Below are 25,491 nucleotides of genomic sequence, written 5' to 3' on the forward strand. Positions count from 1 at the left end.
ACCACTTTGCCCTTAAACCTACAGAAATCCCTGTCAATGACATTCTACGAAGTGGCCCACGTTGCCAGACAGCTCCTATATCTTTTTTTGTTTTTAATGTCATCAAACCCAAGAGGCTGAATCTGCTGTAAATCCAACCTGGGGAGAGGATCTTAGAAAAATGAGGTGAGAAGATAGGATGGGGGTGCAAGGAGATACTTCTCCCCAAACCTTTCCAATTTGTTGCTTTTTCCATTTTCTTTCAAACTTAATTATGTGTAGCGTTCTCAGCCACTGAATCACCGGTCTTTCCTGACACCTCCGTCTCCTGCATTTGAGCAAAAGATTAACCTAGCTGTTTGCTTTCAATTCTGAAGCTGTGTTAATACTCAACTCCCTCTAGATTAGAGGGGAAGAAAAATACACTCCCACATACCCCACCCCGGCTCCAGCACCGCTCCACGGCTGCTATTCCTGACAATGTCACGGTCATCGGAACATGCTGGCTGCACTTACCACTTCAGGAGAACCAAGAGGACCACTGACAGGGCCACCATCACCATGGGGCCACTGGCTTCCAGTCTGAGGAACCCCAGGACTTCCATTGTTCCTCAGAGACCCTAGAGGGATGGTCCTCCAGAGGAAAGAGTGGGGCTGGTTCCCCTGCAGTTACAGGAACCACGATCTGCAGATGAAAGACATAGGCAACCAAGAAAACATCACATCAAGTGTGTCCCTGAAATGTGCTCTTTCTCAGAAGTGTCTCCTTATAAAGAGGAAGGAAGAGGAGGGAAAAACAAAGGGTTTCAGTGTAAGGCAATGAATCAGCAACTTTATTTTCTTGATGACTGTACAGTCAATAAACATTTACATTAACTTCCCCGGGGAAGCAGCAGCAGAACTGGCTCCCTGTTTGCTGGGAAAGAAAATGGTTGCAACCATAGATTTCTACGGTGACAAGTAGTCCTTAAAGAAAGACTCCTCTTTTAAAAAATTAATTTGTAATTAAATGATGATATGGGTGAGGAGACTGAATGTCCCAGAAAAATTTGAGGCCAGACATCAGCCTGATGAAGAATGCTGGCTGCACTGAGGACATCCATCCCATTAAGTTCATTCGTTCCTGGGGTCCACTGACACCTGTCGGTTCAGTGGGGTCCCTGGTGACTGCCTGTTGGGACAGACTGAAGATCTTGCCTCGGGTCAGCCCTCTCATCGTGAGTTGGAGGATTTCTTAAATGTCTAATAGCATATCCATTGGCTCATGTATGGGTCCTTTGTTCTAGCTCTGAGCTTATCTGACTAAGGTAGACAGAATTATTTTTTGCTTATTAGTCAGTGTATGATACCTTTAGTAACTGGAAGGGTGTTTCAGAGAGGAAATCATTCACTCACCATGACACTCATTTGTTTATTCACCACGTATGGGGGCCAGGCTCTGTGCTGAGTTTACAGTGTTTGGAAAATAGAAGTACTGGACTCTGGGGAATTTTTTCTGGGGAGAGACAGACAGTAAACAGGTAGACAAAGAAATAAGTAATTGCAAGTTGAGAACGGTGCTGTGAAGGTTGTGAACATGGGGCTGTGACTGGGGATAACTGGGGTAACCCATTAAGAGAGTGTGGGAGGAAATCTGTCTGAGGAGGAAAGCTTGAAGCTGAGAGTCTCAGGTGAGGAGGAGACCATCTGGTAAAGAGCCGTGGGCAAAGCCTTCGGGCCAAAAAGGGTGACAAGATAAAGGCTCTAAGGTGGGGAAGAAGTCCCTGTGTTGTGGGAACTTGAGAGAGGCCAGGGGGCCTGCTGGGGGAGCAGCTGGGGGAGGTGGAGACATCGACAGAGACCAGACGGCTCAGAGCCACGGTGAGAAGCCTGGGCTTCATTTGATGTGCAACTTAGCAGTTTAGTGTGGTCGTATTTCTTCTTTTTTTTTTAATAAATTTATTTATTTATTTATTTGTGGCTGTGTTGGGTCTTCGTTGCTGCACGCGGGCTTTCTCTAGCCGCGGCGAGCGGGGGCTACTCTTCGTTGCAGTGCATGGGCTTCTCATTGCAGTGGCTTCTCTTGTTGTGGAGCACGGGCTCTAGGCGCACAGGCTTCAGTAGTTGTGGCACTTGGGCTCAGTAGTTGTGGCACTTGGGCTCAGTAGTTAAGGCTCGCGAGCTCTAGAGCTCAGGCTCAGTAGTTGTGGCGTATGGGCTTAGTTGCTCCGCGGCATGTGGGATCTTCCCGGACCAGGGCTTGATCCCATGTCCCCTGCACTGGCAGACGGATTCTTAACCACTGCGCCCCCAGGGAAGTTCAGTGTGGTCGTATTTCTGTTTGTTAGAGTTGTTCTGGCTCCACATGAAGAATTCATGGAAGGAAAAGTAGGGGGGCACTTGGAAGACTATTTCTTTCATCTCGAGATGAGGTTGCTCACACTAGAATAGGGATGGGAGGCGGAAAGAAGTAGAGGAATTTGAAGTCTATTCTGGGGATTGACTCTGCAGAATTTCCTGGTGGATTGGCTGCAGAAGGGAGGGGAAGGAGGCGGCACGTCTGACCCCCCAGGTTCCTGACTTGAGGGAGCACCATTCACTGAGACGAGGAAGGCTGGGAAAAGATGGGGTATTGTTGGGAAGATCAAAAGCTGGGTTTTGCAGAAACAGACTCACAGACATAGAGAACAGACTTGTGGTTGCCAGGGGGGAGGGGGGAGGGAGAGGGATAGACTGGGAGTTTGAAGTTGGTAGATGCAAACTATTACATTTAGAACAGATAAACAACAAGGTCCTAATATATAGCACAGGGAACTCTATTCAATATCCTGTGATAAATCATAATGGAAAAGAATACAAAAAAAGAATGTGTGTATGTGTATAGCTGAGTCACTTTGTTGTACAGCAGAAATTGGTACAACATTGTAAATCAACTACACTTCAATTAAAAAAAAAGAAAAAAATCAAAAGAAGAAAAAAAAATTGGGAAGAGTGAAAAATGTTCAACAGTAGGGACACAGTGATATTAATTACGATGCATCTACTTCAAGGGCTATGATACCAAAGGCCAATGGCAGCATAAACCACTCAAATTATAATCACAAATAAAAAAATAGAAAAAAATGCTATGTGCATAAAAGTTGAGTTCTGGTTCTGTTAAGTTTGAGATGCCTGGGATACATCAGAGTGGAGCTGTCAAGTCATAGAGGAATCTCAGCTGGAAATGTAAGTAATAATAATGAATAATGACAATACCATTTATGAAGTACTTACTATGTGCCAGTTACTATTCTAAGAACATCTAGATATGTTAGCTCATTTAATCCTCATAAACCACTCTATGAAGTAACGCTTATTATTAACCCTGTTTTAGAGAAGTAGAAACTGAGGCATGGGATGTATGACTCTAAAGCCCATACTCTTAATCAAAAGATTATATTCAAACGTGGAAGGCACCAATACGCAAATGGTAGTTAAATCCAGAGGCATAGATGAGCCACAAATAAGAGAGTGAACCACACAAGTACCAAGTACCTTCCAAGCACCTTCCCCTTTCTCTAGCCATTTGCCCTGACTCCCTATTTTGCACCTCTACTTAGATGTCCCCCAACAGCTGCATCACATCTGGACCAGTGCCCCATGCTCCAGCCCAGCCCTTTAGGACTTCCTGTCCTCTCTCCGTATTCCATGTCTCTTTTGTCCCATGTGATCAGTACCATACTGAGATGTTAACAGATCTGTGTATCCTCACAAAACCAAGTTGTGCTTCCACAAGGGCCATCAGAAATATGGTGCTTTCAGCCACAGGAACCACTGTGTGGGATGTGGGAGGATCGAGAGCTGGCGTGGTTCATCATGGCCACGGATTCAGAGAGTTGGAAGAACCTCAGATATTACTTAGACCAATGTCTGTATCAGAAGGATGCTCAGGAAAAGAAATTAAGGTTCCAAGGTGAAATGAAAGAAATGCTGGTGTGAGCATCGATACATAAGTTTATTTGCTCAAGACCTCTCAGAAACTTGAACCTGCCGATGTGCATGGGAACTCTCCGAGAGGGGGGTGCAGAGAACAGCATTCCCCAAGTGCATTCGACCACAGGATCCCTCTTAAGGGACATTTATGAACAGCCCGGATGTTGTGCTCTTAGGAAAGTGCTTGGAAAGAGTGTTGACCAAGCCTATGGTGACCTCTTATTTACAGAGGAGGAAATGAAAACCCAGAAAGGGAAAGTGATGGTACAAAGTCCCACAGCTGCCTGGTGATAGAGCCCAGGGCCCTCATCTTCCTTTTCAGGATCTGCATCTAGAATGTACTCCTCCCGTCCCGCTGTGGACCTGTGGGCCTAGCACAGGCCCTGCCTGCTTCACGGAGATGGCGTTGATGCTGGCCACCAGCTCAGAGAGGTCCTGAGGGGTGACCACCTCCCCTAGTGACATCGATTTTGCACATTCACTCCTTCAACTAATATTGTTGGAGCCCTTTTTGTGTGATTTGTGATTTGTGGAAGCTGTAAATGCTGTGGAGAGATAATCACCCCCATTCTACACTCGCATCAGAGCAGAGATAATACTCAGTGAATTGTGGACAGTAAGTGAACCGGGATGGAGTGGAAGGGTCAAACATGAGAGGTTTTAGGCTTTTTATCAGGGGAGTAACATGATTAAGGATGTATTACAATTTTGGTATCTATGACACAATGCAGGGGACATGCCGGTTGGGATATTTCCAGGATGAGAGCAGGCTGTTGCCATGATATTTACCCTAATTAAATATTAGGCCTTTATTCTCTGGATTTTTTTTTTTAATATAAATTTATTTATTTATTTATTTAAATTTTTGGCTGCGTTGGGTCTTTGTTGCTGTGCACGGGCTTTCTCTAGTTGCAGTGAGCTTCTCTTGTTGTGGAGCACAGGCTCTAGACACGTGGGCTTCAGTAGCTGCGGCACGTGGGCTCAGTAGTTGTGGCTCGTGGGCTCTAGAGCACAGGCTCAGTAGTTGTGGCACATGGGCTTAGTTGCTCCGCGGCATGTGGGATCTTCCCGGACCAGGGCTTGAACCCGTGTCCCCTGCATTGGCAGGCGTATTCTCAACCACTGCTCCGCCAGGGAAGCCCTCTTGGGATATTTTCTTTTCAATATGTATCTATTTAAAAAACCAACTCTACAGAACTGTATAGAAAATAACCTATAATCCCAACTCCCAGAGATAAAGTCTTAGCATGCAATTAGCCTATGCCCTCCCCTATCTTTTTCTATGCATATGCAAGCACAGGTGTATTTTTAGTTTTTATGAAAACAAGATCATCATATCCATGCCATCTACAACTGGCCTTTTCATTCTCCATATGGCGAATATCTTTCCACGTTCATACCCAGAGATATACATCATTTGCTTCTCCGGATTCCCCTGGTTGGATGTGTTGTAATTCATGTAGCCCATACTCTGTTGATTGGCATTCAAGCTGTTGGCAAGTTTTCCCAACTACAAATGAGGCTTCAGCGAACATCCTTATGCATATCACTGTGGCCTTGCTTGAGTATAGCCCAAGCAACATTCTCAGAAGTGGAATTTCAAAAATGCAAGTAGGTGCTACCCTCTGCAGAGACAGTCAGCTTCCCTCCCCCGAGCTGTGTACTGAGGTTTTCCCCGCTCCATGGGACACTCCACAGAGCTTACCCTTCTGTGTCAACCCACTCCAAGTCTAGCTCTTTTTTCTCCTACTTCCAGGCAGATGCCTCCCCCAGAGCTGAGTCAACTGTTTTGACTTAAGTCTTGTGTTTCTTTTTAAAGCTTTCACTCCATAAATTCTGTGGTATTTCCTCCATGTTCCTTGTGTTTAAAAACTGCCTGTGCGGACGCTTTCTTCCTCTGCGGAAGCTTCCCACCTGGCCTGCACAAAGCCCCATGTCTCTGACGAGGTTTGAGGCCTCATTTCCCGAGGGAAAGGACAACAGGGTTTCCTCAGCACCGTAGACGGTCAAGGAACGTTGACCTATAACCTCGTTTCAGCCTCATAGCAACCCTGGGCAGTAAGTGAGCAGGACTTTTCAGTCCTGGGTTCCAAGTGGGAAAAAAGAGTTCAGAGATGTTACAAGACTGTCGGAAATCATACATTTCATAAATCCTAGAGGCCGACGAACTCAAAGCCTCATCTTCTGGCTTTAAACCCAATGTTTTATCCACTAAATCTAAAGCCACATCTTGGTTTAAATATTCATAGTTCAGCAGCCCACAGTTGTGATATAGCTTGTCTCTGCTCCTGGGGTGCAGAGCTGCTGCAGTTAAGGAAGACAAAGTGATGGCGCAGGCCTGCCGGCTGCTTCGTCTCCATGGAGAAGGTACTGGGGCCCCTTTGGAAGGTGGGAAACCTCAGCTAGCCCCAGTGCAGCCCCGTCTCCTCAACGTCGTCCAGTATCTTAGGGGCTCCCTGTCCAGTTTCTGAGAACAGGGGTCTGATTCAGAGGCCCCTCCACTCTTCATTCCATCAACCAGCACACACGCATTGGACCGTCAGTAGGCACTCGGCACCAGGAGTGGAATCCCAACGTATAAGGCCCCACGTTCCAGGTGTTGCCTCCAAGGAACTCAGCTTCCAGGATAGGGGAGCAGACAGGTAAACACCTACATGCTGTCAGGGTTACAGGAACTGTGACATAAATACAGACAGGGCACAGAGGGGGCAAAAATAGGAGGAAGGAGACTGGTAAAGGCTTTGAACAGGTGACAGCTGAGCTTAGACTGGACCGACGACCACGCAGATGTGAGGAGGACAGATGCGCTTGGGAGAGGGCGCACGTCTAGGGCTTGCCTGAGGGCATCGGATGCTGGGGGTGAGGGGAGGGGACAGACACTCAGAGGCCGGGTCAGGCAAGGCAGTGTGGGCCACACCGAGAAGTTTACACTTTATCCTAGGAAGCCAGGGTAGGACCAAAAATTGAGTGCAAAACATGATTGGATTTTTAGGAATACTCCTTAGAAGGCAGATTGGATGGGTTACAGCTGAGATGGGAGACCAGTGAAGAGGCACTGGTCATCTCGATAAGAGAGGCTGGTATGAGTGAAATAGTCGATGTGGAAATGGGGAAGAGAGGACTGAGTTTTGAGATTCCTGGGAGCGCAGAATCAACAATATTTGGTCATTGAGTGTGGTGGTAAAGGATTGCTGAAGATAACTCCCTGATTTCTGGCTCCTTTGATGGAGCCCATGTGGTGCCATATAACACAATAAGGACTTGGGGGAAGGAATGAGTGGAGGGAAGTTATTGTGACTTCAGCGGTGAGCAAGCTGAGCCCGAGGGCCCTGGTGGCCACCCAGCTAAGGGTGCTCCAGAGGACTCCAGACCCTGGAGAGGTCAGGAGAGAAACCTGAATTAGAGAAGGAGTTTTATTTTCGTAGTGGGTCACAGAAAGAACGCGAACAAGAGCAGCCTTGCAGGGGAGGGGCAAAGAGGGGCCTGAAAAGAGGTGGAGGAAGGATGATCTGGGAGAGGGCAGCAGAACCAGCAGAGTGACCCTATTTTAGTGCTTAAAGATACAGGCTTTTGTTTTCAAAAGTCCTGGATTCAAATCCAACCACTTCAGCTCTCTAGCTTGGATGCTCTTGGGAGGCTACTTGACCTCTTGGAGCCTGTTTCTCATTTGTAAAGTGGGGATAACTGTACCTACTTCCCAGGGCTGTTGTGAGGAAAACGAGGTACCTGTGGAGCATGCTTAGTGGAGCCCTGACACATGGGAAGCACTTGTACACATGGTCTGCGATTGTTTCTACCAAAGCCACGGGGGGACTGTTGAAAGAAGTAGGAAATGGCCACAGGCATGAATGTTACAGAAAAACCAGGTGAGGTGCTTACCGAAGCACCTTCGGATTCAGCAATTTGATCATGACCACCCCTCCCAGAATGGCTTTGGTGGAGTGGTGGGTGTAGAGAGACAGAACTAGAGAAAAGGAAATTTGAAAAGGACTGATTCAAACTTCTCTGTCCATCTCTGTGGCCCTATGGCTGAGACGTGGGGGAAGACACAGGTTTGGACCAGCTAGCGTAGAATTTCCAGGTGCCGTTCTTTGTGTGACCCACGTGGAACCAGAACATCTCCTGCATTAGGGCACGGCCGCCATCTGTGTGTGTCTCCCTCCCGAGATAAGGACAGAACTATCTCTTCTCTTCAAGGTTGCTATGGAGACATGGATGGGTTTGTAAACAGTTTAAAGGTCTACATCAAATTTTGATTTTATATTGGTTATGAGAGCAGGGACCACATTTTCTATATCATTATACAGCCACACTGCCTGTCACATTGCAATCTTATACACTGACTTGGCTTTAATTAACACCCATAGGCTGATCCTTCTCCAATCTATTCTCTCCAGCCCCGTTCTCATTCCTGAGTTTCAGACTAATATATCCAGCCGCCCACTGGACCTCTTCTCACAGATGTCCTACAGATGCTACAGACTCGCAATGTCTAAAACTGGACTCACCAGCACAGCCTCCTTCCTCCATTAACCTCGTCCTTGTCCCGTGTTCCTCATCTTAGTGAATCATGCCTCCTTCCCCTCAGCTCCCAAGTCAGGAATTTGGGCTCATCCTTGCCTCTTCCTTCTCTCCCAGCGCCCCCCCACCACCTTCACATTCATTAATCACCAAACCCTATTGGTCCTGCCTACTGAGTCTCTCCCATTTCTCACCACTACTCTCTTTATCCATTCATTCTTTCATTCATTCCACTTCATTTCACTCGCTCAGTAAATATACCGGCATCTACTCGGTGTTAGCTACTGTTCTAGGCAGAGGGGCAGCAAACAAGCTAGGTTTCTGATCTCAGAGAGCTTGTATCTAGAGAGAGATCCACCCAAATCGCAGCACTATGATCTCTCACTAGATTGCAACTGTCTCTTATCAGCCTCCCTGCCTCTCGTTCATTCATCAACATTTATTTGCTGAGTTTGTGCTCGGTGCCTGGCACTGTGCTGGGGGTGCCTGACAAATGCAGAGGAGACCAGCGTGCTTGGGAGGCACTGGGCAAGGGAAATGTGAGACTGGGTGGTGGAGGAGGAGAGGTGGGGGTCAGAACACCTAAGACCTGGTGGGCTATGTGCAAAATGTACTACTTCCTTCCCAAAGGAAGGGGGAGCCATTGAAGGAAGGGCTTTAAGCAGGAGAGTGACGTGATGCTATTTACGCCAACTGTATATCTCAACTGGTTTCATTATTAAAATGAGTATGGAGCTCATCAGATAATAGTCTAACCTCCACATGTCAACATCGCCCAGGTCCCCAGTCACACAGTGGGGACGTTGAGGCAGTGCCACCATCCAGACCTTGGCTGTGGGCGTCATTGGAAGGCAGGATCCGGACTTGTCGACTACAGGCTTATCTTGATATTGCTAATCAGACATGGCCCATCCCATTTCCTTCACATCTCAGCCTGTCAATATATGTCAGCCATGATCTCAGCTTGTCAGATATTCGCACTTTCTAAATTGTCATCGAATGTCTCCAGGCACTCCTCGTGGCAGAGTGTCGCTACATGTGGACAATCAGGCGTCCTTCTGCTCGTGAAGTGGAGAGTCAGCAGATGGCTTGACTGCCTTAAGGCAAGGCTTGGAGCTGCCTTAAGGCGAGCTAGTGTCTGGAACAGCCATTTTTCACCTCTTAGCCACAGGGGGTGGGGCAGGCATGGTGGAGACAGATGACATGCCCAGAAAGAAGAATCCAGCATCCGCAGGGTCTTGACAGCAGACTGCACTCAGTTCAGGGATCAGGGAGAAAGTGGGTCTAGCCTCCACAGTGATGGAGTGCTGACATCTGACCAAGTTTTCCCAACTCTTTCCAGGAGGCTGAGCCTACCTCCCGAGCCCCAGCTGCTAGCTGGGGTTCTGCTCTAAATTCACTGCCAGAGCCTGCCTGCAGTTCCATGAGACAATTGGTGCCATCCACTCACGTGTGATGCTCATCTAGACCCAACTAGACAAGACTAGTCCACCCAACTAGACCCTCTTAGACTGTAGGGCTGCTTGAATCAAGCCTCAAGTCTCCACACGCCAATGGACAATGTGAATCAAAAACATTTGCTCTGTCTGAAGAAGGCAACCTTGTACCTTGAACATTTTGTCAAGCCTCTACTTCTGCTGGTCCCAGCTCCCTCCCTGTCTGCACTGGTCTGTGTACTGAAGTCCCAGCTCGCCTTGTACCTGCGCCCGCCTGAGTTATGACAAGCCCATGACAAGCCCTGTGTCATCTTATATCCTCACCCTCGTATAACAGGCCAGACTCCTTCCTGTGCATTTTCAGGACCCAGGCTAGATGTCACCTCCTCAAGGAAGTCCTCCAGGACCACCCATGATGATGAGTTCCGTGTCCTGCTATAGCACCCCAAGCTTTCTCCACTGAGGTTGCCTGACTAATTGCATGTCTACCCTCTAGATGTAAATGTTTTGAGAACAGAGGCCTTTTCTGATTCAACAATGTATTTTCAGCGGCCAGGAGAAAGCCTGTCTGTCACTCAACAGGTATTCACGGAATGTTTGCTGAATGAATAAATGCACTTCTGCCTGTGTTTCAGGTAGCAACCACCAGATGGCAGTAGTGTTCTTTGGGTCATGAAGGTACGTGGTCATGCTCTTTCTGCAAGAACACCTGAAAATCAACTGAGATTTGTTCCCATAATCCAAGCACTTGGTTAATTTTCTATAAAATATATCAGTTTATTGGAAAAAACCCACAAAATCATTTCTAAAGCTAGACTTTATAATAAAGATATAAAAAAGGAAAGGAAGAGAAACAGAGAAAGCACCGTTGAGTCCTTGAGTCCTTCGTACCATTCTCCACTTGATCTAAGTATGGGACTATTTATCAAAGACCCAAGAGTATCCATTTGGACTCCTAAGCATTTGAAGTTTCTGCAGCCAGCCGGACACCCTTGTGGCTGCCTGTACCTGTTCCGGGTTCACTGGCTCTAATTTGACTTGCTTATCTTATCAGGGTTTTACCAGTAGACCAGTTTGGCTGGAGCAGAGGGTTCACGAAGAAGACTAGGAGATAAGGTTGGAGCAGTAGGGAGGGGCCAGCGGGAGGAGGCCTCTGGGTACCGGGATGAGTGTGAACTTTACCCTGCACGCAACAGAGTAACTGGCAGAGATTCTTGTGGCGTGCACATGTGTGCGTGCATGTGCAGGCGTGCGTGCACACGTGTGTGTGTGTGTGTGTGTGTGAGTGAAAGGGTGGTGGAATGGGGAGGGAGGGAGGGACATGTACCAGATGGTGTTGAGAAGGATGGACGGGGGCGCCTAGGGGGATCCTGAAGCAAGGGAGACCACTGGGAGATTGCTGCGGTGACCTGGTGAGTAGGGCTGAGGCAGGAGACAAGTGGAGAACAGGGGTGGTGGACACCTGGGTGGGTTCAGGAGATACTCCATAGGTAGAACACCTGGAGGATTTGACGACGGATTGGGAAGGAGAGCGAGAGAAGAGAGCCTGGGCAAGAGCCCCACCTTTGATTAAAGCTTGACTTGGTGCAAATTAGAAAAAGGCATGGCTTCCCCGGGACACTTTACTTCCGCCTGCTGGACAATTGTCTTGTCTAGCAAGCTCCCGGGTGACCAGCATCCCCGGACTCAGTTATTCCGCGCCCGCCCCACTCCACAGCCGCCCTGCGAGGCACACTCCAAGGTTCCCAGCCTGGATGAAGGAGACATGGGTGGTGTTTCTGAGAGAAATGGGGAAGATGGAGGGAGAGCCGTTTTTAAGGGAAGGAGCATCCCGAGTTTCCTATGTCTCTAGTGCAGCGGTTCTCATACTTGAGTGGACGTCAGACACACGTGGGAGGGCTTTTAAAACACAGACGACTGGGCCTCCCCTCCCCCCATCAGTTTCTGATTCTGTAGGGCTGGGCTGGGGTCTGAGAATTTGCATTTCTATCAAATTCCCAGGTGACTCTGCAGCTGCTGGTCTGGGACCAGCTCTTTGAGAACAGAGCTTTTGGCCCCTAGCTCTGCGTTAAAAGCACCGCGGGAGATTTTCTTTAATGCTAAAGTCAGAGCCCTACCCAAACCACTGGAATCCGATCCAGCTGAAAGAACTCTCCCAGAGGGTTTTCCCTCCACCTACACAGTAGAGTCAGACAGCACCTCTGGGGACACCGCAGGTCTGAAGTGCTGCTGTATTTGAGCGGCAGCGTATTAGCAATTCTTTGGTTTTCGTTTATGAATTTCCCCCATTTTGTCTCTAATGCCCTCCTTTTTCCCTCAGGAAAGGCCTCAGCTTTCCCTCTTTCCCTGACAGGTGTACTAAACTGGCCAGAATTGCCCAATCCTCCCTAAGGATCAACGTGAACTATTTCAAACTAGGTTCTTTCACAATAAACACTTGTCACTTTGCTTTTTCTAGCTCTTATTCCAGAAATATCTATTCTGCATTTCCTGTGGGTGGGTCATGCCTGCTCACGGCAGGCCTGCTCACCTGCTTAGCAGGTGCTACCCCTCCCCGTCCTCCCTGCTCCTACGTGACCTCCTCCTGCCACAGCCCTGGTTTCACCCCACTCTTTGGACGGCCTCTGTCTTCTCTCCCAGTAGGACTATTTGAGGCTCTGCGGGAGCTAAGAGAAGATCTGTGTCCTTTCTCTCAATATGGTAGTGGGAAGATGAAGGAACAGAAGGTGTGTGTGGGATAGAAGTAAATATGGGTCTGAAATTCCACATAATTACATAATAGAGAGGTATTGCCAAGGTAAATTAATAAGAAAACAGTTGGATGATGTTTACCAACAAAACCAGTTTGGGGTGTGTTAGTCTCTGCTTTTGCTTTGTCGAATGAGCCACGAATTAGCAGAATGCACATCAAAAGAGGCACCCTCTTCGTGGAAGTGACCGAATTATTCTGCCTGCTTGGTCAGGCTACCTAGAAGCTAGGAGAATTGCCTGGGAGCTGCATGGGAACCTCTCTGCCCACGGGCTTCTTTGCTGAACATCTTCCCATCTGTCTGTCTCTTTTTCATGCATGTCCTGTCCTCCCATCTGTCCTGCTCCCTCTGCTACTTTCACAGCCGTGGAAGAGCAAGGCCAGGTTTTCATCTCAAACCCACAATCCTAATGTCTGCCTAAAATTCACAGCCCATTACATAGAACACCTGGATGGCAACACTGCGATTCAAGTCACACTAATTGTCAGTATCATGCAGACACCTCTCCTTCTCCCAACAAGTTTTGTAAATTGGCCAAGCCAGTTTGAATTTGAGACAGGACTTGGGCTCCAAGCTGAGGTCAGAGGAGCCAAGCATGGCATCGTCCATTAGGAAACACTCTGGAACACCCATGAGGTGAGAGGCTCAGGAACAGGGGCTGGGAGAGGAGGATGGATGAGGAAAGTGCCTGGGGAGCTCGCCACTCGGTGACCCAGGACGTCAGACCCCAGTCAAGACCACAGGAGGCAGTGTCTGTGTGAGGACTCCAGGTCAGCTCTCTTTTGGGCATGAATCACCATCTTTGGAAAAGTCTGGAAAATCACAATCTTTGGAAAACCGAACGGAAACTCTAGGCACCTAGTCTAACCTTCCACCGTCATAGCATCCCTGGAAGCTGTTGGTCTCTGCTTGAATTCCCCCAATTCTGGGGAGCTCAGTTCCGGCAAAGCCACCTTTCTCTTGTTACACAGCTTCAGAACCTGCGTCTAATTTCCCCACCTATACTAGGACTCCCACATCTGTTCTTTTATCAGATAGTGACAACCATCCTGGGGTTTAGGCAGGGCCAGGGAGTGCCCGCTTGACCAAGCAGTTACTTTCCAGCTTGGTCAGGTTCAGTGAACTTTGGCAAAGACAAGACTAGAAATCGGGCCACGCGCCCTCTGGCCCGACAGTCCTTTCATCACACGGTTCCAACATCATGTTGAGAGCAGCTGGAGTCCAGCTTCCTGAATCTGATGTGAACCCACCATCCAACCTTCCCAACAAACCTGAGTGAGAATGTGAGAGCTGGAAGCCTGTGCTCCAGGCTTTCCCCTTCACGGAGAACAGACCGATTGCCCAGGCCATGGCCTGAGTGGATGGAGAAGTGAGCTGAGGGTCAGAAGGAAGCCTGCTCTTCACAATGCTACGGAAAGAGATGGACTCAGAGGCTGCTTTCCTCTTAGATGATTTGTCTGTAGTGAAGGGATGACACATCGTGACGTTGCAGTGCTTCATCCAGGACAGACAGGGAGGGGAGGTGGCGTGGGGGGAGGGAGGCATTCAAGCCACACGAACAATCCAGTAGAAACACTATCCACAGGGGGCTGGACAGAGAGATGAAAGCTGGACCACACCAACAGACCGGGGGCGAAGACTTTGCTCCTGGAGAAGAGAGAGAGAGAGAGCATAGGACCTGGAGGCTCCCATTTTGCCCTCGCCTCATGCATCCCAGCTACCTTCGAGACTGGGTCCCAAATGTCATAACTCCCATTTACACCTGCTTTTGGCAGAAAAAGATATACGTTCTATGTCTGTCATCATTGAACCTAGTATTTGCTAACATTTAACACAGTTATAAGGAAGATCTGGAAAATCCACAGAGCTTGAGTTCTAGGGTTCCTGACACAGATAAGATGGCTTCAATTACATAATTAGAGAAAAGCAATTATGGTGGGATTTGGGGACCCAATCCAGGGTCTGGGGACATAGTTCATAAATCTGTAATGGGTGTTATTATTCGAAAGAAGAAGGATGTAAAATAGCTAAACATTTGGACAAACCTAAGGAACCCCGACTTATTCCTCCATCTTGAAAACTTTTCCAGAAGCTCTAAGCAGTCCAGTGGGCAGTAAATTTTCCTCAGCCCCTTCAGCAGAAGCATTTTTTCTTGGCGACCAGCCCTGTGGTGGTGTGGAATGACTTACACAAGAGGGGAACGATAAGATGCCTCCAAGGTGGGTGGTCAAACATATCCCAAAAAGACATCATTGGCCCAATGCTGGAAGGTGTCCAGAATACCACATGTTGGAAGGACTGGGTATGAAAAATCCATGCCTTGTCCTCCAACAAAATGGCACCTCCTCAGAAGATTAACCAAGTGACCCATCACGTTCTTTGCAGACATTCAAAGCACTTTGGCTAAAGTAGAATGTCCATTTTTCATGGCAAGCTGATCAGGTGCCATGTTACTCACGCAGGAGCATTGAGGATCTCCATCCTTTCCCCCCAGAAAGGGAGTGGGAATGTGGAGAAATGTTATATTCTACTTCCACTCCTTTTGTGACCCTCCTACTCATTTTGAAACCTGTCTCTAAGAACAGTGCTGTCTTTACTGAGACCTAATCCACAGAATGCAACACAGGGCAAAAAGACATGTTTTTGCATGTACTTATGGAGAACACAAAGGAAATTTTCTGCCTTATGTTTTGTCTGAAGTTCTTAAAAATCTAGCTTGAATATGTATTACTTTTGAAATGGAAAAAAAAATCTTCTAGAACAAATTTTGATTTGGGCTGCAAGCATCTGATGGGAGGATGACTTCATGGAAGGTGTTTATTCCCTCTGAGTCTTTCCGAGAAGCTCACCCCGCCAGAGTGGGGTCCATATCACCTCCCTGTGCTCGTGCATATTTGCTCAGTAGGAATTCAGCCTGGGCCACAAAGTGTAGAGCATTTCAACCTAATTATCTTTGCTTCAGAAAGAGCTTCCATCTAGCCTTTTATGGTGTGATGGAAAAAGAGAGCTCTTTTAACATTCCTATACGCTGCGGCTTTTCAAGGATGGTGATTAGAAATACACATAAGACACTGAATTTCCACCTGTAGAAGACAATCCTATGGCAGGAATTCCAGTTGTGTCAAGGCCAGCACTTGAGAACCTTGACTTTGGGGGCTGGAAGCCACTGAGCCCCAGACTTATGACCATTCCCATGTCTCAACCACCTGTTCTTGGCACGTTCCTGTAATTTACGAAATGCAATTGCTCTAAAGGGTACAGGCCAGGAAGTGCAGGATTGAAATGTTCCACCTGGTCAGACACTGTTGTGTGGACTAATTTAAGGCTTTGCTCATTTTAAAGGGGATATTTCTCATTCATGATAGAGAACTTTCCATGCCATCTGAAGTATTATAAAGCAGTCAATCCTGCTTGAAATGCTCAGAAAATGTCCCTCACCAGAGGTCATTTGCTGTTTCCATCTTCAGGACTAACTATTCCTGTGGTTCTTGTCAGAGTGAAAAAGTCCTTTTCCTTTTTTCTTCTTTCCCTTATTTTTTTCTTTTAACAATTAGTTCTCGAGTCTATAGACCACGCCTAGATTTTTCTTCTGGAAGTGAGTTCCATAGTTCCAAGAGCCTCAATCATGCCAGGGAATCATGTCTAGTCCAGAATCATCAAGAACAGAGAGATTCAATCTCCTAAGATGCTGGTCTTTTCAAAGACTGGCGAAAAGAGCCTGCCCATGCCATTCTGTCCTCCTCTGATGGGGCTCATTTGGCTGCCAGACAAGCTGTGGGGCACAGCTCTCTTTTGACACATATACTCAGAACAGGCACCACTGTCACCTGCAAAATACCTTTTGCTCGTGAATCTTAGACTCTTTGGAAACATCCGTCCACCACAGATGGGACTCATTATCCAAGGTGACAAAGAGTGACGTATGTGCAGAGTATATATAGATTTGTGCCCCTCATAGGCAAGAAATAATGTTTCACCTGTAAAAGGAGATATTAAGAAATCTCAATATTCTTTAGGCTGAATCCAGTCGAAAAGCTTGTTTTTTCAAATTCTACTTACTTGCATTAGAGTTAAATCTGAGTGAGCTCAGTCTTTTGATTTTGCTTTTCAGACTGATGTGTGTGTGTGTATAGATAGAATCATAAAGACACCAAACTTTTCTTTAGGGAGACAGTGAAATCGACATAGGTTTCAGAAACACCTAATTCCTAGAAGTGGACCCAGACTAACTGGTGTAGTTTGGGTATGTGTGGTAGTGTTGGTTTTCACTCTGTTTTGATTTGCTTTTAAATATTTATTTGTGGAATATAAATCTTGCTAAGATTGAAATCTGTTAGGGAGAAGTGACTACTGCTTTTGCTGCTGCTTAATGGAACTGTTGAATCTTCTTGGAAAACAGAAAGATTCCTTTGTATAGACAAGTCATTCTAGTGAAGTATAAAATCACAATTCTAGAAAATGCACTGCTAACCCTTCTCAGGCTGGAGCTACGTTCTACAGATGTGTCACTCTACATTACAGTCTATGTGTTTAATCGGCTACAAAAAATATGCATGACTCTAAAAATGCTGAGAAATTAGAGTCTATCTCATTAAAATGACAAGCATTCGGTTGAAAAACTGAAAAAATATCATCAATACCATCGGGACATTTACAGATTCCTCTTCCATTGATCCATCCCCGTGGCTAATACACTACCTGTTAATGTAAAAATGCTCAGGCCCTGTTTCATTCTGTCTTCCTGGTGGACTGGTCTGATTTTCTGTCAGAATGATGATTTAGAATGTTAATTTTCATTCAGTAAAAAAAAAGACTAAATCTGAGCTTTGAAGTCTGCAGAACATCAAACGTGTACAAGTGCTTTGAACGACCACTTTCCCACAAGTGATGAATTTGCACCCTATAGACATGAGCTGTGATGGACAAGGGCATGGGGACCCCGTGTCTGGGGACTTGTTGGGAGAGCACACCCTTTCCTACCTCTAATGTGTGTGGGTAAACTATTCTTACCAGTAAATGTTCTGATCTACTCGGTCAGCTAATCCAATCAACAAGCATTGTTTTCATTGAGACGTGGAACACTGTTCCATCTGCAGCCAAAGGCCCTTCCCATAGTAGGTGGGAAGGGATATGGATGAGTATAGGATGGTACCAATAGGAAAGGCATCATCAATTATTTAAATGATAGTTTACTGAGTGTCTAGTACGTATCAGGCACTGTACTGGGATTACAAAGGCACAGCCTCTGCCCTTGAGACGCTCGTGGACTAGGAGGGGAGACAGGTGTATAAATAGACTCAGTGTGGTAAGAACAATGATGGAGACAAAAAAGAGGCACGTTCCCAGCGTGAGCAGAGCTGACTCCTAATAACCCTTGACCAGATGTCAGTGAGGCGGAGGGATCTCTGGGAAAGGGGTCAGTGGTGCCCTGGAGCTGGTTCAAACCAGCTCACGAGGACCAATCGTTAAATGTTCAATCTTGCAAGCTAGTTATGAAACGTGATCATTAGTAACATTTAAATTATATTCTTTTACAATTAAATAAATCACATTAAAAGCAAAGGTAACAAATACTAAAAATATATTACTTCCTAATTATTTTCCTACATTTTACTATTATCTATGCCTTGAGGTTTTTTTAGGGCTATTGTACATATATGGTGGAAATACTGTCTAATGATTGCTACTTTTCCCAACTTCACGTCATGTTAGTTTTTTTTTTTTTTTTTAATATTTACTGATTTATTTATTTTTGGCTGCATTGGGTCTTAGTTGCAGCATGTGGGAACTTTTCGTTGCAGCACGTGGGATCTTTTCGTTGCAGCACGTGGGCTTCTCTCTAGTTGCGGCGCGAGGGCTTAGTTGCCCTGCGGCATGTGGGATCTTAGTTCCCCGACCAGGGCTCGAACCCTTGTCCCCTGCATTGGAAGACGGATTCTTAACCACTGGACCACCAGGAAAGTCCCACGTCATGTTAGTCTGAAATCGGCCGTGGTGGTATTATTTACACCAGAAGAGTCACAAATGCTATAGATCAGGGATGATTTCCTCCCCAGAAGGCCATTTACCAGCAGGCAAGGACAAGGCCACAGAAGATAAAGGCAGGGACCTCCAAGCTGTGCAGAGATCTGGGAACAGAACGCAGCAGGGAGCAGGGATCGAGGAAGCCAAATCCCCCGTGACCTTGCAGGCCACCTTGAGGAGCTGGGGATGGAGGCGTCAAAGGGCTTTAGGAGGGGTGATCATCCTCGCAGAAGTGGGGAGTGTTGTCTGGCTGGAGCCCAGCCGAACTAGAGTCTGCTGCGCTAGATGGACTCGCTTACCGTGCAGGAGGCACATTCTGTGAGAAAAGGTGACTAGTGCAGCTTCCGACATGCTGAGTTTGCGATGTCTGGTCTATGAGAACCGGGGGAGAATATCCAGTAGACAACTGGCTGTTTAAAGGAAGCTTCAGAGGCATCCGGGCTGGGGCCCTTGGCTGGACACCATCGACGTGGGGATAATAGTGAAACCTTTAGGGCGTGTGAGCTCACCAAGGAGAGTGTCTAGGGTGGAAAGATCAACAGGCAGAGGATGCAGCAAAGGGGAGAAGCAAGGTGCAGATGGAAAAGGAGTGTAGGGAGAGGCTCATCCAGAGAATCTCTTTTGAGAACCAAGCATGATGGAAGGCAAAGGAGAAGAGTGTCTCAATAAGTAGGAGAGGGACTTCCCTGGCGGCACAGTAGTTATGAATCTGCCTGCCAATGCAGGGGACACGGGTTAAATCCCTGGTCTGGGAAGATCCCACATGCCACGGAGCAACTAAGCCCGTGAGCCACAGCTACTGAAGCCCGCGTGCCGCAACTCCTGAAGCCCACGCACCTAGAGCCTGTGCTCCGCAACAAGAGAAACCACTGCGATGAGAAGCCCACGCACCACAGTGAAGAGTAGCCTCTGCTCGCTGCAACTACAGAAAGCCTGTGCGCAGCAACGAAGACCCAACACAGCCAAAAAAATAAATAAATAAATAAAAAATAAAGATTCGATTAACATGAAAAATAAAAAAGCAGGAGAGAGGGAGAAAAGGAAGAAGGAGGGGGAGACCTGGAAAGAGGGGAGCAGAGCACAGGCAGTCAACCCCCAGCCCCCAGAAACCACTGAGAGGACCCCCAGATTCTTTTAAATAAAAAGAAGGAAATCCTGCTTCCTGCCAGAGAAGCACTAAAATCTTCTATGTAATTGTCAAAAAAAACTAGGGATTTGTTCTACATATTAAGGCAAAGGGGAACCAAAATGAGAAGGAAGACCTAAAATTAGACTCACCAGAAAGTGATGTGTGTCAGCAGATGGCAGGGGACAGACCCTCCTGGTGCTGGAGCTGAGTTATGGTGTCAGGGAGAAGCCGCTGGAGAAGGACTCATCCTTCTACCCCATGACCAGCAGCATTTGTGTCCCAGGCCCAGGAATGAGGCTTGGCCACCCCAAAAGGGAAGGCCTTGGGCAGCTGGGCTCCTCCCAGATGTGGCAGGGACCCTCCCTAAATCCATCTGAGAAAGTGGACCTGGTGATTTCAACCAACACTGCTGGAGGATGTGACCACAGGTTGACCCATAAGCTGGACCAGGGCAATGGGAGGCTCCTTACCACCTCCTCTGTCCTTGGAATGTTTTGTCCACTGTTCCCACACTAAGAGCTCTTTCAAGGATGCAGCCTTGAGACAGTAAGGTGTTGTTGAAACCATCTGGACTGAATATGTAAATGAGCCCCGTTAAGGCTTCTCTATAAACTTGAGTTTCTGGTGGGCTGGTGTGGAGACATACTGGTCCTGCAGAGCCCAAGACAAGCCTTGCGGGTAAGTTCCTTCGTTTATTCACCCTGCTACCTACCAATCTGCTTCTTTCTTCAGTCTCTCTTTGCCCTCCATGTACCAGAAACAACAGACACAGAAAAGAAACAGGCATAAATGAAGAAAATATACAGAAGTGAGGCAATATAAAATGGAAGTTAAGCACATGGATTCCTGAACCAAACTCTTTGGGTTTGAATCCTAGTTCTACTAATTACTTGCTTGGGTAATTTACTTCACTGAGCCTCAGTTTCCTCATCTATAAAAGGGGGATAATGATGAAATACACCTCATGGAGTTATTGTGAGGATTAAATAAGGAAATACAGGTGAATGTCCAGAACAAGTCCTGGTATATAGTTGGAGCTATCAATGATTATGATTGCCTGAACTCAGGTGTGGTGACTGTGGAGATGCAAAGGGGGAGATGGGTGAACGCACTGGGGGGAAATCTGCAGGGCTTGGTGATGGATGGTTTAAGGGAGAGGGAGGTACAGGCTGATCCACAAGTTTCTGGCATGAAACCTCGCTCCCCGCTGGAGAAGATGCGGTTGGAGGGTGCCCAGAAATGAGCAGATAAGACGTATAATGAGTTGGTGGGACAGGCTAGGCTTGCGGCCAGGGCAACTGGGAAACCTCCTGGGCTCTGAGATCGGATCCAGATGAAAGCAGTGTTGAGAAAGTTGTTCTAGGACGTGTGTGCTGTGAATAAAAGGAGTGGAGAGGGAGGCCAGTAAATAAGGACCTGGGCTTAATTCAGGGCAGTGAGAATGGTGAGGAGGCACTGAGAGATTTTGAAGAAATATTTGGCAGCCCATGGAGATAAAGAAGAGAGAATCAAAAGGTGCAATGAGAGATGAATGGTGCCAGTGTTCCAGAAAAGGACAGGTGGAGAGATGAGGCTACTTCTTTTTTTTTTTTTTTAATACATTTATTTATTTTATATTTATTTTTGGCTGCTTTGGGTCTTTATTGCTGTGTGAGGGCTTTCTCTAGATGCAGTGAGCAGGGGCTACTCTTCGTTGCGGTGCATAGGCTTCTCATTACGGTGGCTTCTTTTGCTGCGGAGCACGGGCTCTAGGCATGCGGGCTTCAGTAGTCGTGGCATGCAGGCTCAGTAGTTGTGGCGCACGGGCTTAGTTGCTCCGTGGCATGTGGGATCTTCCTGGACCAGGGATTGAACCCGCGTGCCCTGCATTGGCAGGAGGATTCTTAACCACTGCGCCACCAGGGAAGTCCAAGGCTGTTCCTGATAATGTTTTTGAATGACGACAGGGCTCTCAGACAGAAATGTCCACTAGACAATAGACATAGTTACAGAATTGGAACTAGGATCTAAGGTCCAGACTGGTTGCCAAATGAGCTGCATGCTAGGTAATTGAGGGTGATTCTATCTTTCACATGCGATTCACAATCTTCCAAAAACTAGAATATAGCAACATACACTTAACATTCAATTGGCATTCACTAGTCAAACTGCACTCAACATAACCAATCCTTGAAAATTCAGAAGTTTCCTTTAGGTTCTTGACATGCTTCAGGGTTACCATTAGGAACATTAATTATGGTTGGTTTGAAACAACTTTATTTGAAAGAGAACTACCATGGTGTTGGGAAATGTCCTCTTTGAACCCCGATATATGAAATGTACAAAGACACTGATCTCCCACTTTGAGGGTTCCTATTCTCACACCTCTCAAAATTTACAGATTCTTTTTCAGTGTTAGAACAACTAACATTTTATTTTCTGCCTTTGCTTTCCCCACATATCTCAGAAGCCATATGGTAGGCAGCTAATAATGTGGTTTGCAGAACAATATACCTGGCTGCCCCTGTTCACAGCACACGGAAAACTTGGCTCCACCCACTCAGTCTCCCTGGTCTCTCCCTGGTTTTCCTCCCCTGCTGACAATTCACTTCTCCCCCTCTGCTAGCTTCCATTTCTTTTTTTAAGTTTAATTTTTTTTGTTTATTTATGGCTGTGTTGGGTCTTCGTTTCTGTGCGAGGGCTTTCTCTAGTTGTGGCAAGCGGGGGCCACTCTTCATCGCGGTGCGCGGGCCTCTCACTGTCGCGGCCTCTCTTGCTGCAGAGCACAGGCTCCAGACGTGCAGGCTCAGTAGTTGTGGCTCACGGGCCCAGTTGCTCCGCGGCATGTGGGATCTTCCCAGACCAGGGCTCGAACCCGTGTCCCCTGCACTGGCAGGCAGACTCTCAACCACTGCGCCACCAGGGAAGCCCCTAGCTTCCATTTCTTATCTTCCTCCCCTTTAATGCCTTTTTTCTCTTCCTGCTTCAGCAACTTCTTCCTTTCCCTCTGGCTCACTTGTCTTCTCAATTTGTCTGCTCATCTGTCTTCTCCCCTACAGAGCTCAGAGATTCAGAACAGCACTTGCTGGAATCGCATTGTCTGAGCAATGACTGCTCCCCCTGACTTCTGTCTGTTAAAAAAAAAAAAAAAAAATCCTCATCATCCAAGCTTCATGACTGCCTGGATTCCAGATAAACTAAGATTTATTGTGTGTACACAATGGCGACCCCCAGGCTACGCACTTTGAATGCACATCACAAATGATTGAGAAGAGTTGAAGCAAGTAGTCTCTTTGTTTTATCTGGAAAACATTATTTTTATAATTATTGAAGAAGATAATAAGCAGAATCAAATTAATGCTTCGCACGGCCAGAGCCGTGGTTGAGGTCAAAAGAGTCACTGGGAGGGCAGCGTGGCCCTTCTTGGAAAGCTTGACTACTGTGTCCACTGTATCCTCTGTTGTGAGTGGCCCCAGGGGACTGCAGAGCGACCCACTGACCATGTGGGAGCCTTCATTTGCTGACCCTTGCCTTAACTCTTCTCTCTTTCCCTCCATTCCCCACAAGGCCAAACAGCAAACAAGAAGGTCAAGAGCTGGGAGATTTGTTTGGAATAGAAAAGGATGGCCAAGGAGAGGGAAAAAACTTTCATAATGGGTTACTTTCTACCCAACCAGCTGAATCACTACATGCTTAACTTTATTTGTTAAGATGGACAGAATACTAGGACTTTGGAATGGTTCATTCCATCAATTCGAGCTTTTTAAAAACTAAACAAGATGATATTATGTAAGAATCAATGTGGGGTAAATGGCTAATACTGTGGCCAACCTCCTTGGCTGACCTCAGAACAATCAATTCAGGCATAAACAACCTCGGGGGAGAAGTTTCCCGGGTCAGTCACCCCTAACTATGTTCCTTCAAAGTTGAGAACAAGACACTGAATTCGGCCCTTTACTTACTAAACTGATGTTCTGTGGCTCCAAATACTCATTTTGTTCCAGATAGATATGGCTTTTCCTCAAAGCTTCTGTTAGGAATAGAGAGACAGACCAAGAAAAAAGAACTCTTTTAAATAACTACCATGTCTTGGTGGGGTTTCTTTCTGCTTATGTCTAAGACTCACTAGTTATATGCTAATAGTATTTTTCACGTTGAAATTTGTGTGTTAAATGTTGAATTTTTCATTGACATTAGGATTGGGCTGAGTCTATATCATGAGAACATATCTTACTAATTCGGTTAGTTCATTTAAAAGTCCTGGATATTGTGTCGACATGATGTCAAGCAACAAGTTTAACCGAGTTTAACATCAATAGATACAACCTTTGAAAACCTAAAATACACGCATTGCATTAGGAGTTGCCTATTCTTTATCCTAATAGTCATTAGAGGCTACAGTCAAAATCTGAAACTCTTTCTTAAAAAAATTAATAGACTTTATTTTTAGGACAGTTTTAGAAGTTTAGAAATTTTACAGATAAATAAGCAGAAAATACAGAGAGTTCCCATTATTACCCTCTCCCCAGTTTCCTCTATTATTAACATCTTACCTTAGTGTAGTACGTTGTACAATTGACAAGCCAATATTGATACATTATTATAAACTAAAGTCCACAGTTTATACTAGGGTTCACCCTTTGTGTTTGTACATTCTGTGGGTTTTGACAAATGTGTAGTGACATGTATCCACCATTATAGTATCAGAGAGAATAGATTCACTGCCCTAAAAATCCCCTGTGCTCTACTTTTTCATCCCTCCCTCCCCCTGTATCCCTGGAAACCACTGATCTATTTAATGTCTCCATAGGCTTGCCTACTCGAGAATGTCATATTGTTGGAATTATATAGCATGTGGCCTTTTCAGACTGGCTTCTTTCATTTAGCAATGTGCATTTAAGGTCTTGCATGTCTTTCTGTGGCTTGATGTCTCATTTGGTTTAATCACTGAATGATATTCCACTGTATGGATGTACCACAGTTTGTTTATCCATTCTGTTTTGTATTATTATATACCTCCCATGTGCTCTATATTCTACCTAGTTCTAAGAGGGTTACCAATAATTTCTAAAATAGCTTTATTTTCAAGTTTAGTCTAATTATGCCAATAAGACATACGTTAGACAAAATAATATAAAAGTATATTTGAAAGCATTGAAGTATATGGTTTGCACCAAACAAATGTGTTCTATAAAGTGATGTTTTCAGAGAAACATGAGTCTCTTGAAATTAGGTACATTTTTTGTGTATATGTGTATATGCGTTCATCAGATTCTCAAAGGGATACGTTACACCTCCTCCCAATAGTAAGAAGCATTGCAGAGATGAGGAGGGTGCAAATAATCACCACTGGCACTTACAGATGGAGAGGAGCTAGTGAAGTTGGTAGGGCTTGATCTAAAAACTGAAGGGTGATGGTAGGACCTGGTTTGGTGGAGCGAGCAACATATAGCAAGAGTAGAAGTAGAAAAGCCAGATGGGGCTGTGAAATAGGGAGGAAGAATAGATCTACTTTGAACTGGGAAGGGATGAGAAGTAAGATTGGCTAAGAAAGAGAAGTCCTTCAAAGTCCAGGAGTTACTTAATTTGAGATTATAAGCTGTAAAATGTCGTGTTCACCCTAAATAGAAAGTGTCCCATGCCAACTGTTAGTTGGCACACAACACACACGCGAGATATCCGGAAGAATACAGCTTCCTGGCTCCCTTTGCCACATCTGTGG

At 46.3% G+C, this 25,491-nt stretch overlaps 1 protein-coding gene across 2 annotated transcripts in view; it reads right to left on the reverse strand.

Annotated features, from left to right (window-relative positions):
• The window catches only part of TBXAS1 (thromboxane A synthase 1), a 150,040-nt gene extending 149,337 nt beyond the window's left edge, over nt 1-703 (reverse strand). For both annotated transcript variants that reach the window (XM_059933233.1, XM_059933232.1), the window contains exon 1: nt 496-703. In XM_059933233.1, coding sequence (XP_059789216.1) covers nt 496-584 — 89 coding nt within the window. In that variant the 5' untranslated portion in view covers nt 585-703. The remainder of the gene's footprint in view (nt 1-495) is intronic.
• Between the last annotated feature and the right edge of the window lie 24,788 nt (nt 704-25,491).

This window comes from Balaenoptera ricei, chromosome 9 (assembly GCF_028023285.1).
Source record: "Balaenoptera ricei isolate mBalRic1 chromosome 9, mBalRic1.hap2, whole genome shotgun sequence".
In the NCBI taxonomy this organism is placed as follows: Eukaryota; Metazoa; Chordata; class Mammalia; order Artiodactyla; family Balaenopteridae; genus Balaenoptera; species Balaenoptera ricei.